The sequence below is a fragment of the Helianthus annuus genome, chromosome 10, assembly GCF_002127325.2.
Source record: "Helianthus annuus cultivar XRQ/B chromosome 10, HanXRQr2.0-SUNRISE, whole genome shotgun sequence".
Taxonomy (NCBI): domain Eukaryota; kingdom Viridiplantae; phylum Streptophyta; class Magnoliopsida; order Asterales; family Asteraceae; genus Helianthus; species Helianthus annuus.
Window position 1 is genome coordinate 134,645,336 of NC_035442.2, and position 12,019 is coordinate 134,657,354.

At 35.6% G+C, this 12,019-nt stretch overlaps 1 protein-coding gene and 1 long non-coding RNA gene across 2 annotated transcripts; one reads left to right on the plus strand and one right to left on the minus strand.

Annotated features, from left to right (window-relative positions):
• Positions 1-409: 409 nt before the first annotated feature.
• On the plus strand, positions 410-2,263 carry LOC110885662 (11S globulin seed storage protein G3-like). Its single transcript, XM_022133367.2, has 3 exons — positions 410-743; positions 829-1,100; positions 1,180-2,263. The coding sequence occupies exons 1-3, from the start codon at positions 455-457 to the stop codon at positions 2,119-2,121; spliced, it is 1,503 nt and encodes a 500-aa protein (XP_021989059.1). The 5' UTR covers positions 410-454; the 3' UTR covers positions 2,122-2,263.
• An 8,040-nt stretch (positions 2,264-10,303) lies between these two features.
• On the minus strand, positions 10,304-10,646 carry LOC110882416. The gene is made up of 2 exons (XR_004870145.1): positions 10,611-10,646; positions 10,304-10,403 (listed from the first exon to the last, which is right to left on the minus strand). It is a non-coding gene; the product is annotated as an uncharacterized LOC110882416 (long non-coding RNA).
• Between the last annotated feature and the right edge of the window lie 1,373 nt (positions 10,647-12,019).

The following is a 12,019-nucleotide window of genomic DNA, read 5'->3' on the forward strand; positions in this document are numbered from 1 at the left end:
TTGCCATGAAATTTGGAAGACTTGGGTTAAGACACAACCACATATAATGTGATGGTAAATAGCATTTACAACTAATGTTAATCTTTTGTTACAAATGTTGTTAACTAGGCTTGATATGTAAAATTTTTAAAGACTATATGGTGTTCTTACGGTTTTACATCTAGTAAGAGATTAAAAAAAAAAAAAAAAGCAAGGAAAGTAAGTGTAAAGAGAGTAAAGAGAATGTAGCCATGATATGGCTGATTGTTCATCACCATCCCATTTATACTTATCATCTTGATGATGCATATAGACAAACACACTACTTATACAGATGTAGCATGTCTCAGCTCCAAATGGTGATCTTCTCCTGGCATAACCTCTTAGATGTCACTTCCTCCTTGATCTTCTTCCACTATAAAACCAGCTAGTTCACAACACCTATTCACCACATCACATCCCATTCCACTTAACAATGGCATCCAAAGCAACTTTGCTCTTAGCTTTTACCCTTCTCTTTGCCACTTGCATTGCCCGCCACCAGCAACGGCAACAGCAACAGAACCAGTGCCAGCTTCAAAACATCGAGGCGCTCGAGCCCATCGAAGTTATCCAAGCTGAAGCCGGTGTGACCGAAATTTGGGACGCCTATGACCAACAGTTCCAGTGTGCGGGTGTCGATTTTATTCGACACCGGATTCAACCTGGTGGCCTTCTCTTGCCTTCCTACGTCAACACCCCTATTTTGGCCTTCGTCGAGAGAGGTATACACATAAATAAATATTTTAAGAGTCGCAAATTAAGTTTAAAAATAATAATCTAACTGCAGTGTTTTTGGCATGTTTAAAGGTAGGGGTATTCAGGGGGTTATATTGCCGGGATGCCCGGAAACCTATGAATATTCGCAGGAGCAACAGTTTTCCGGTGAGGGTGGCCGCAGAGGAGGAGGAGAGGGCAATCAGGACCGTCATCAGAAAGTAGAGAACTTAAAGGAGGGTGACGTGGTTGCCATCCCCACCGGAACAGCTCACTGGCTTCACAACGACGGCAACACAGAACTTGTGGTGGTCGTCTTCTTGGATACTCAGAACCATGAGAACCAGCTTGACGAAAACCAAAGGGTACATATATACTCTAAAAAACTACTCCATTTTAAACCTAAATATATATATACTGAACTAAAAACTTGTAACGTTTCAGAGATTCTTCTTAGCCGGAAACCCTCAAGCTCAAGCTCAAAGCCAGCAGCAACAACAAAGACAACCACGCCAACAATCTCCTCAAAGGCAAAGGCAAAGGCAAAGGCAAAGGCAAGGGCAAGGTCAGAACGCCGGCAACATCTTCAACGGTTTCACCCCCGAGCTCATTGCACAATCATTCAACGTCGACCAAGAGACCGCCCAGAAGCTACAAGGACAAAACGACCAGAGAGGCCACATTGTTAATGTCGGACAAGACCTTCAAATAGTCCGCCCACCACAAGACAGACGCTCTCCTCGCCAACAACAAGAGCAGCGACGCTCTCCTCGCCAACAACAAGAGCAGCAGCAAGGCAGACGTGGCGGATGGAGCAACGGTGTGGAAGAAACCATCTGCAGCATGAAGTTCAAAGTGAACATTGACAACCCTTCCCAGGCTGACTTTGTAAACCCGCAAGCCGGCAGCATTGCAAACCTCAACAGCTTCAAATTCCCCATTCTCGAGCACCTCCGGCTCAGCGTGGAAAGAGGCGAACTCCGTCCGAATGCCATCCAATCCCCACACTGGACAATCAACGCCCACAATCTTCTCTACGTAACCGAGGGAGCCTTGAGGGTACAAATCGTCGACAACCAAGGAAACTCAGTTTTCGACAACGAGCTCCGTGAGGGACAGGTGGTGGTGATCCCGCAGAACTTTGCGGTGATCAAGAGAGCCAATGAACAAGGAAGCAGGTGGGTGTCTTTCAAGACTAATGATAATGCCATGATAGCAAACCTTGCAGGGCGTGTGTCCGCCATCAGCAGCATGCCGGTTGACGTTGTGGCGAATGCGTATCAGCTATCTCGAGAGGAAGCTCAGCAGCTCAAGTTTAGCCAGAGGGAGACGGTTTTGTTTGCACCAAGTTTTTCCAGGGGCCAAGGGATCAGGGCTTCAGCTTAAGTCAAATGTGTAGTTGCATGTTAACTTCAACTTGAAGAATAAAAGATGTAAGGGAGTTATGTAATATAAGTGCAAGAGTAATAAGAGCTTCACGTATGTTTATGCAATTATCTAAATAAAATATTGTCTCGCTTTTGCTTAATCTATTATATATAATATGTATTTGTGTTTCATATTTTTGAATGAGATATAATCGGATGACATATGCATGTGATCTTAAATTATACACTTCCATCGACATGTATATAGTGCTTTTGTTATTTTTAATATAAACATATTATATTTTTAGTTTTGTTGTTTTTGATATACACATATTATATTTTTAGAAGACTATTACTTGGTGTCTTGTGACCTAAAACTTGTCTATATATTGTAAAATATTGTCTCGCTTTTTGTTAATCTATTATATATAATATGTATTTGTGTTTCATATTTTTGAATGGGATATAATCGGATGACGTATGCATCTCATCTTAAATTATACATTTCCATGGACATGTATATAGTGCTTTTGTTATTTTTGATATAAACATATTACATTTTTAGTTTTGTTGTTTTTGATATACACATATTACATTTTTAGAAGACTATTACTTGGTGTCTAGTGACCTAAAACTTGTCTATATATTGTTTATATTCAAATGTGTTAATAATAATTCTTTCTTTCATTATAGGTTTGTATAGTATTTCTGCGGGTATGAGTGAGATCTACGTGGTTGAATGATTCTTGTTCAACAAGGGTTTACAAAGGAAAAAAGATTTTTTTTTTAATAACTCTATGTGATTGAATGATCCTTAATCATTAGAGCTTTTAAGTTGTCACTCTCTTAGTAGAGTTCGGCAAAATTCTATGAAAAGACCAACTAGTTCTTAAAGTATTGGATTTGTCTTCTTCATTTGTTAGTTCTGAAAACCTATGAAAACCAAAAAGCATAATACAAGTTTGGAGAAGCACATCGAAGTCACAAAATCACTGAAAGGAGATCTTGATTATATATTCCTAGGTACACTCGTACCTCGGTGAATGATCTATTTTTTCGGTTTTGGTTAATCTATTGATTAACTTGAACTTGAAGAATAAACGACATAAGGGAGTTATGTAATATAAGTGAAAGAGTAATAAGAGCTTGATGTATATTTTTGCAATTATCTAAATAAAATATTGTCTCGCTTTTGGTTAATCTATTATATATAATATGTATTTGTGTTTCATATTTTTAAATGGGATATAATCGGACGGCGTATGTATCTTAAATTATACACTTCCGTTGACATGTATATAGTGCTTTTGTTATTTTTGATATAAACATATTACATTTTTAGTTTTGTTGTTTTTGATATACACATATTACATTTTTAGAAGACTATTACTTGGTGTCTAGTGACCTAAATCTTGTTTATATATTGTTTATATTCAAATTAGTAGTCGGACCCGTGTAAAACACGGGTAGTTTTAGTAACGTTTTATTATATTAATTAGTAAGTAATTATCGGTTCATTTAGATTGTCGGGGATTTGATATATATTGACATTCAAAGTCATTGTCCAGTAGGATGACAACGAATGTTAACCTTTTTGTTTGTTATTGTGAATTGGATGACAACTTGGAGTTTTGGTACTTGTAATACATGTTGATCAGATGTATTGAAGAGGGTTTGGTGTTCTTGACAGAGGGTGCTTCTGATCTTCGAGTTGTTAACTTGAACTTGAAGAATAAACGACATAAGGGAGTTATGTATATAAGTGCAAGAGTAATAAGAGCTTGATGTATATTTATTCAATTATCTAAATAAAATATTGTCTCGCTTTTGGTTAATCTATTATATATAATATGTATTTGTGTTTCATATTTTTGAATGGGATATAATCGGATGGCGTATGTATCTTAAATTATACACTTCCGTTGACATGTATATAGTGCTTTTGTTATTTTTGATATAAACATATTACATTTTAGTTTTGTTGTTTTTGATATACACATATTACATTTTTAGAAGACTATTACTTGGTGTCTAGTGACCTAAATCTTGTTTATATATTGTTTATATTCAAACTAGTAGTCGGACTTGTGTAAAACACGGGTAGTTTTAGTAACGTTTTATTATATTAATTAGTAAGTAATTATCGGTTCATTTAGATCGTCGGGGATTTGATATATATTGACATTCAAAGTCATTGCCCAATAGGATGACAACGAATGTTAACCTTTTTGTTTGTTATTGTGAATTGGATGACAACTTGGAGTTTTGGTACTTGTAATACATGTTGATCAGATGTATCTATAATTGAAGAGGGTTTGGTGTTCTTGACAGAGGGTGCTTCTGATCTTCGAGTATTATGAGGCATATTTATTAATAGCGAGCATAGCGCCCGCTATAGCGAATAGCGTAGCGTAGCGTAGTGCTCATGTGTCGCCATATAGCTAGTAGCGACAAATAGCGGTAAATAGCGAGATTTTTGTAAAATTTTTAGCTTCTTTGTATTTTTTTCGTAAAATATATGTACAAAAAACCGTGATAAATCATATCACAATTGTTAACAAAAACTCTGTTAAGAGGAGCATAACATCTGTTTCTTTGGTTCAAATGTTTGTTCAAGTGTATTTAAAACACTGCTTAAGACAAAAGAACCACTGTTTCTCAAAACCATTGTTTGACTCTAGAAGTCAACCAGATCCACTGTCTTCTCATATTTTAGCACTGTTTTACTCTTCAAAACTCTATTCAACCTAACATGGGTTTCCATCCAGCTGTTGTTCAAACCACTGATTGAGTTATTCAAACGTCTGTTGAGCCCAACAGAGGTTTCTATCAAGAAACAGACCTTATCTTTCTTTTTTAAAGGGTTTTGTAAAAACAGAGCTTTGCTCAAACAGAGCTTTGGGTTGTCAAATAAAAATTTGCCATGTCAACAAAAAGGTTTTAAAACGACATAAATAAAAAACTTTCGGAATGATATAGGTAGAATACGACCACCACTTTGTTAAACGATATAGAAATCATACCAGTTCTTCATCATCATCCTTTAATTTTTATATTAGCAGTTGTGTCGTCACATACGGCAGCCACAACTTTATGGTAGGTATCTAATGATTCACAGGTTAGTTCTCTGTGTGGAGTTGAGTTTGAAGGTCAAAATAATGTTGACGATAAAAAAAAACACATATAATCTACTGTCGATAAAGTATCTTACTTGAAATCCAATTAAGAACCCATAAATGATGAATGATTATACATTTTTTAGTTTGTTTAAACTAGCGAGCCTGATCGAGCTTAATAAGTGAAGCTCACGAACATTTACTAAATATATATTTTTAGGCCCGAGCTCAGGCTCAGTCTCATTCAAGAACACAAATCAAGAACATAAAGAGATAGATTGAAGATTATTTTGAGAATGTAATTCCCATCACCAGCTTGCATATCCGATGACGCGATATAACTTGTAAGATTCTTTTTCCTATCGGCTCATCGTATTTTGCTATAATTAGAGTTTTTGTTTGCACATGTGACCAAAAGTTCAAATCTTTATATCATCATCATATTTACATAACATATTAATCAATATAACAACTTAGTTAAACCATGAAATCAAAGTCTATTGACTCTACAAATGACCCTTAGCCAATGTGTATCAATAAGCATGTGGTGCACAGAACTATGAAGCATAAACAGAACACTTAACAATAATTTGCTATAATTAAATTATATAATAGGCTTAATTATGTCATCAGTTTTTTCTGATAGTAACAATTCTACCTAAATGGGATCTTCTTAGCAAAACAAATGAAAAACTTAGAATGTATTTGAAGACTTACTTCGCCTGACACTTGCCTTTAGGAAGTACGGTAGGATCTCGCTTAGCTTTGATACGGAATGACGAAATTATCCATAAAGGTTTCAATTGAAGCTTTTTTGTCATACGATCAAACAAATTGTTTTAACCAACAACATACCGAAACCAAGACTGCCATTTAATACGTCCCCATATTCAGCTCCAAACTTCTGTGCCACCTTATCTACCTTCTTGTTTCAGGCATATGCAGCTCTATCATAATCTAACTGCAAATGAGATGCTACAGAAAAAATAAGACTCCAATTCAGATGATTAAATGATCTCATATTTTAACCCACAGTTTAAACAAAATCAAACCAAACAGTATTATCAATATTTGTCATAATAATATTTTCCTGATGACAGTTTCATAATTAACCATACGATCAAACAAATTGTTTTAACCCATTCGTGCACAATTTGACCAAGATCAATATAGAGTAAAATCAAGAGGTACCTTCATGAACGGATTCATTCATATCAAAATCTGATGGTAAACTACCATCATTTTCATCATCTGAGATCTCCATATTGCTCTTATCTAATTTTATACAATCAGATCAAATCATCAAATTACATATAATACTAAAAACAAATACACATCCATAACAGAACACTGATAATAGTTTCATAATTAACCATACGATCAAACAAATTGTTTTAACCCACAGTTTTAAATGTGTCAACCCACAGGTTTAACCCAACATTGGTTTCAACCACTGTTTTCTCCACAAAACACTGTTTTAACCCAACAGTGGTTTCAACCACTGCTTTCTTCATAAAACACTATTTTACCCAACAGTGGTTTCAAACCACAGTTTTAACCCAACAGTGGTTTCAAACCACAGTTTTAACCCAACAGTGGTTTCAACCACTGTATTCTTCATAAAACATTGTTTTACCCAACAGTTGTTTCAAACCACAGTTTTTAACCCAACAATGGTTTCAAACCACAGTTTTAACCCAATAGTGGTTTCAACTACTATTTTCTCCACAAAACATTGTTTTAACCCAACAGTGGTTTCAACAAACATGAACTAATAAGATCAATTAATTATGCATATAAACACCTGCATGATCCGGGCCCTGGCTTGATGGTCAAGTAAAGACTCTTGGGGACGAAAATGGCATTTTACTCATTCAGAAATGTCACTTACTTTCATTAGAGAGATATTAGCTGAGATCTGACCAAGAAGTCGGTTGTTTTGTTCGAGTAAGTGCCTTATTGAACCACTTAATGCTGCATCAATCAGTAGAACAATTGATGTGCGTTAGGTGTAATATATTTTAGGTATGTATTTTAAGCCCTTTTACACTTTTTTAACCAAGTTTTAAATTTATAAAACACGATATTTACTAACACTAAACACACATATGGGCAAGTGCACCCATCGTGGACGTAGTATAGTGTTGGTAAGATACCGAGGTCGTCCAAGGACACAAGAGCTTTTAGTACCGGTTTATCCTCAACGTCTAATCAAATCAAATTGTTAGAAAAAGATTTTTAAACTAAGAAAATAAAACTAACTAAAATGCTGAAAATAAAATAAATAAAAACAGATAGACAAGATGAATCACTTGGATCCGACTCGTGTGTTAGTGTAACCTTTGATTATTTTCGCACTTTTGCACTTGTTTAAGAGATTATCTTAGTTATTGTAGTAGGCCCCTCTTTTGAAGGCGACGTTACCCAACCCAGTAGTTTGAGTCAGCAAGGATACAATCCTAAAGGATCGGATTATTGAAAGATAATTAATTAAGTTATTAATGCATAATGTGGTAGGCCCCTCTTTTGAAGGCGACGTTACCCTCAGCTAAGTAGTCTGAGTCACCAGGGATACAGTCCTAAGTAGCTGGGTTAAAGTTTTAATAGTAGTTTAACTTATGAGGGGGTCAAAGAGTTTGGACCCCCGCCATCCAATACCTTTAGGTATTGAAGGAGGTCCTACTAAATTTGACCCAGGTCCTTTGCAGGATCTATAAACTGAACAATGGCAAGACTCTTACCAAACCGTTCCCTTAACCCACGATCAGGTAGCCAACATACCTCCATATAGACCATGGAGATATGAATGGTGAAAATCTTTTATTTTATATAGACAGTAAAATAATGCCAAGACACCACAGACAAACGATAAGGAAGAATCACCTTCAACATAAGAAACTAGTAATTAAACTCATTAATACAAAACCAATTAAAAAGTGCAAAAGATTAAAAATAAAAAGTATTACACTAAACACTTGTCTTCACCAAGTGATGTAAGAGACTTAGGCAAACATGGCCTTTGATTGTCAAGAACTCTTACGATCAATCTTGGATCCCGATACGACTCACACACTCTATGATGGACAATGGATGATGGTGGTGGATGATGGTGTTATGGTGGTGGTGGGTGGTGGGTGAAGTGTGAGAGAGGTGGTGTGCCAAGGGATGAGTTGAAATAGGCTCCAAACACTCCTATTTATAGGCTGAACAGAAGCTCAGGCACGGCCCCGTGCCCGCTGGGCACGGCCTCGTGTCCATCCTTGTCTCTCTCTTCATTAATTGTAATTCGCAATTACAATAAATGTGCATGCAGGAAGCTGACCACGCCCCCGTGTCCGCTGGGCACGGCCCCGTGGTGGGCAGTAGAAGCTTCTAAAGGTTTGTCTTTTCTACTGCTACTTGGGCACGGCCCCGTGCTCGCTGAGCACGGGGCGTGTTCAGTCTTCTGTTTTCTTGGTTTTGCTTGGGAAGATGCTGTTGTGGGGTCGGGCATTCCACTTTTGCTCCTTTTCTTGTATTTATGTTAGATTTTGCTGTCTTTTTGCTTCTTTTGTTAATTTGAGCTCATTTAATCCTGAAAATATAAAAGGAAGACAAAAGCACACTTTTTCCAACATTAGTACTAAAAAAGGGTTAGTTTTATGCCACAATTGATATAATTTATATGTTGCATTTTGTGCATATCAACAATCCACACAATTATTAGAGTAAATAAAAAAGAAAAAGAGCCCCTTTTTTCTATAAAAGTATGCAATTTTGATATTTAATCTTCATGTAAGCTTGATGTTACTAAATTATCTCTAAATCCCTTTTATTTAATCATGTAACAGTTCAGATAATTACCTTCAAAAGTCATGCCATCAATCTGAGTTCGATTACTCATGGTAACAGGAAACGGAGCCACATTAAGTGTTGGAACTGATGATATACTTTGTTTTGAGGATGATTCCACCAAATTATCCTGAAAACACACGATAATCAGAATACTAATATTTTTACCAAATAAACGTAATTATATGGAAGAAAGATTCATAATTCGGGTGCTTCATGAAGTTAATCACATTTTGGATATTAATTACGGGTGGGTCAACAAGATTAATTGACCCTTTAACACTTTTTTAGGAGGTCGTATGACTTCTGAAGGTAGATTTTGGAAATAATGTCGAACGGGTCATACATGTTAAAGGTCAAAGTCGGTCTTTAATGTCGAACGGGTCATACAGGTTAAAGGTCAAAGTCTGTCTTTAATGCATAGAACCAATATATTAAATGTGATAATTAAAAACCATTATTTACTATCAAAAATGAAAAAAAAAGAAAGAATGTGATTCTATATTTCTATGAAGAAGGAGATCACCACCAAGCCCCACCACTTGAGCCATATTCTTATCCAACAACTTGATTGACCCAGTTGGACCCATTTAAACTCATGCATTGTTTTTCAGTGGCACCCATCATTTCAACCCATAAACCATTATCTTATGGGCCATATTACACATGATGGATTATTGCACCATCTTATGGCCCAATAGTTAGAAAAGAAATGTATGTATTTATTTATCTTAATCAGTAAACTCTTATTGCGTCGAGAAAACGTGTATGTGTTATATGTAAGAAAGAGAACATACAATGACCTAAAACTCTTAGGTGATTGTGTGATCTCTTTCTTCCATTTAAGACATACACATTCTCTAGACACGATTATAGTTAATTGATTAAGATATATAAACACTTTCTTTTTGTTTAGTTATCAAACGCCATAGCATATAGAATATAAAGTGTATGTAGGCCATGAGGGCGTGAGACTTTCGACCTGTTTGACCCATTTCCTTTTTCGCCGTCTTTTATTTTACAAATTTTACTGTTAGAGAAGAAAATGTAACTTAAATCAACCCATTCATAAGTAAACGGGTCGAAAATGCAACCTCTATGACCGCCCATTAAAGTATAACTATAATAAGCTATTTATAATAGTGTAATAATGAGCATATGCCGATAATGAACATTAACTAATGTTATCATAAGTAGTCAATTGATAAAAGGCAACACGAATACACGATACGATGAAAACATGTAATAACTCACCGCCATCCACTTACACCTTAGTGCAACATCACGAACAGTTTTATCACGCATTGTGGTAGCAATTTTGATATACCTCATAATACTGGGTTCATCAGCAAATCTACATACATTTTACAAGATCTTATTACACACTTTTTCATATAAAAAATGCTCATTAGAAAGAAACTACAACACTAATTACACATATTCTATGTGCAGAAACTGAAAGTTGCATTAGGTTAATCAAATAGAAGATTAAATATAATCTACTCAATTAGCATATATTAAGGTAACAACATGACATACACAATTGGAACAAAATACTTACTTGGATAATCCTTCTTCCAACTTACGTTGTTCATCAACAGATCACTCAACAGCCAAACCTGCATCATCCTTCAACCCTGAAACAGAATCACCAAGAACAGACCCACAAGAATGATTGTTTCCCATCATAGGATTCCCCCCAAACCTCGTACTTGTTGTCGTTGAAGTGGCCATCAGAATCATCTGAGATGTGCTGTCTGCACCACTCGATTGAAACGAAATCGCATGTCGATCGTAATGAAAATCCATGATTAAAAATCCCAAAATTAATAACCCAGATTGATCCAAATCACACGTTACCGAACCCTAATTGAAGATTGTGGTGTCTTTAATCTTACGGCATCGTCATCTTTTGGCATCTCCATTGAAGATTGTGTTTAGGGTTTTTAGTTTGAGGAAACAGAAAAGAAAGAGAAAGTAGCGTAAGGAGAGAGAGAAAGAGAGAGCTATTGGATTTTGAAAGATGGTCTTCATTTGAGAGAGATATTGAAAGTATATATTTGGGTGACTTTAAAGATGGGAGGCACAGTTGATTTTGAATTTTGAATTTCCCCTTCAACTACCTATGTATTATGTATTTTAAATAAATGAAAGTGATGTATTTTAAATAAATAAAAGTTATATTTATGATGTAATAATGGAGTAAGCCAAGCTGAGTTGGCATAGCTCATTGGTTGACACCTAAGCAAAAGCTAGGTCATCCTCTTTCTCCTTTAATAGAGTAGAGAGATGTGTTAATAATGATTCTTTCTGCTACTATAGGTTTGTATAGTTTTTCTCCGGGTATGGGTAAGATCAACAAGGTTTTACGAAGGAAAAAAGATTTTTATAATAACTCTATGTGGTTGAATGATCCTTGATCATGTAACATCCCGAAAATATAAAACTTTATAATAATACATATAGTTTAAACAATGAGAAATTACTCATCTAGAAATGTAGTAACTTGGTTAACTAACATGTCTAGAATTAGCCTACAATGGGGTTAAAACAACAAAAATTGTTATGTTAAATAAATGGAGGGGCCAATCTTGTAAAAATTAGAACTAAAATTACTAAAATAGAAAAAACAAACCAAACACCCCATTCAAGAGGTGTCTGGTCGATCAACAAGCAGGGGCGACAAGATGGTTCTTCACCCAAACCCTAACTTGCAAGAAAATCACAAATTGAAGCCTTAAATCGGTTAGAAATCGAAATCCAAGCATAAAATCGTGATCACCTCGTCAAAGGGATCTTAAGGTATGTCAAATTAGGTCATTTAGATGCAACTCACATTCTTACTCATGATTGAAATTGAATATTTAGCTTAAATTGGTGATAGTAAACATGAAATTTGTGAGTAAGATGAGGTTGGGGAACAAACCCTAGATAAATCCTTGTCAAATCTTTGCATGATGGTTGTATGGA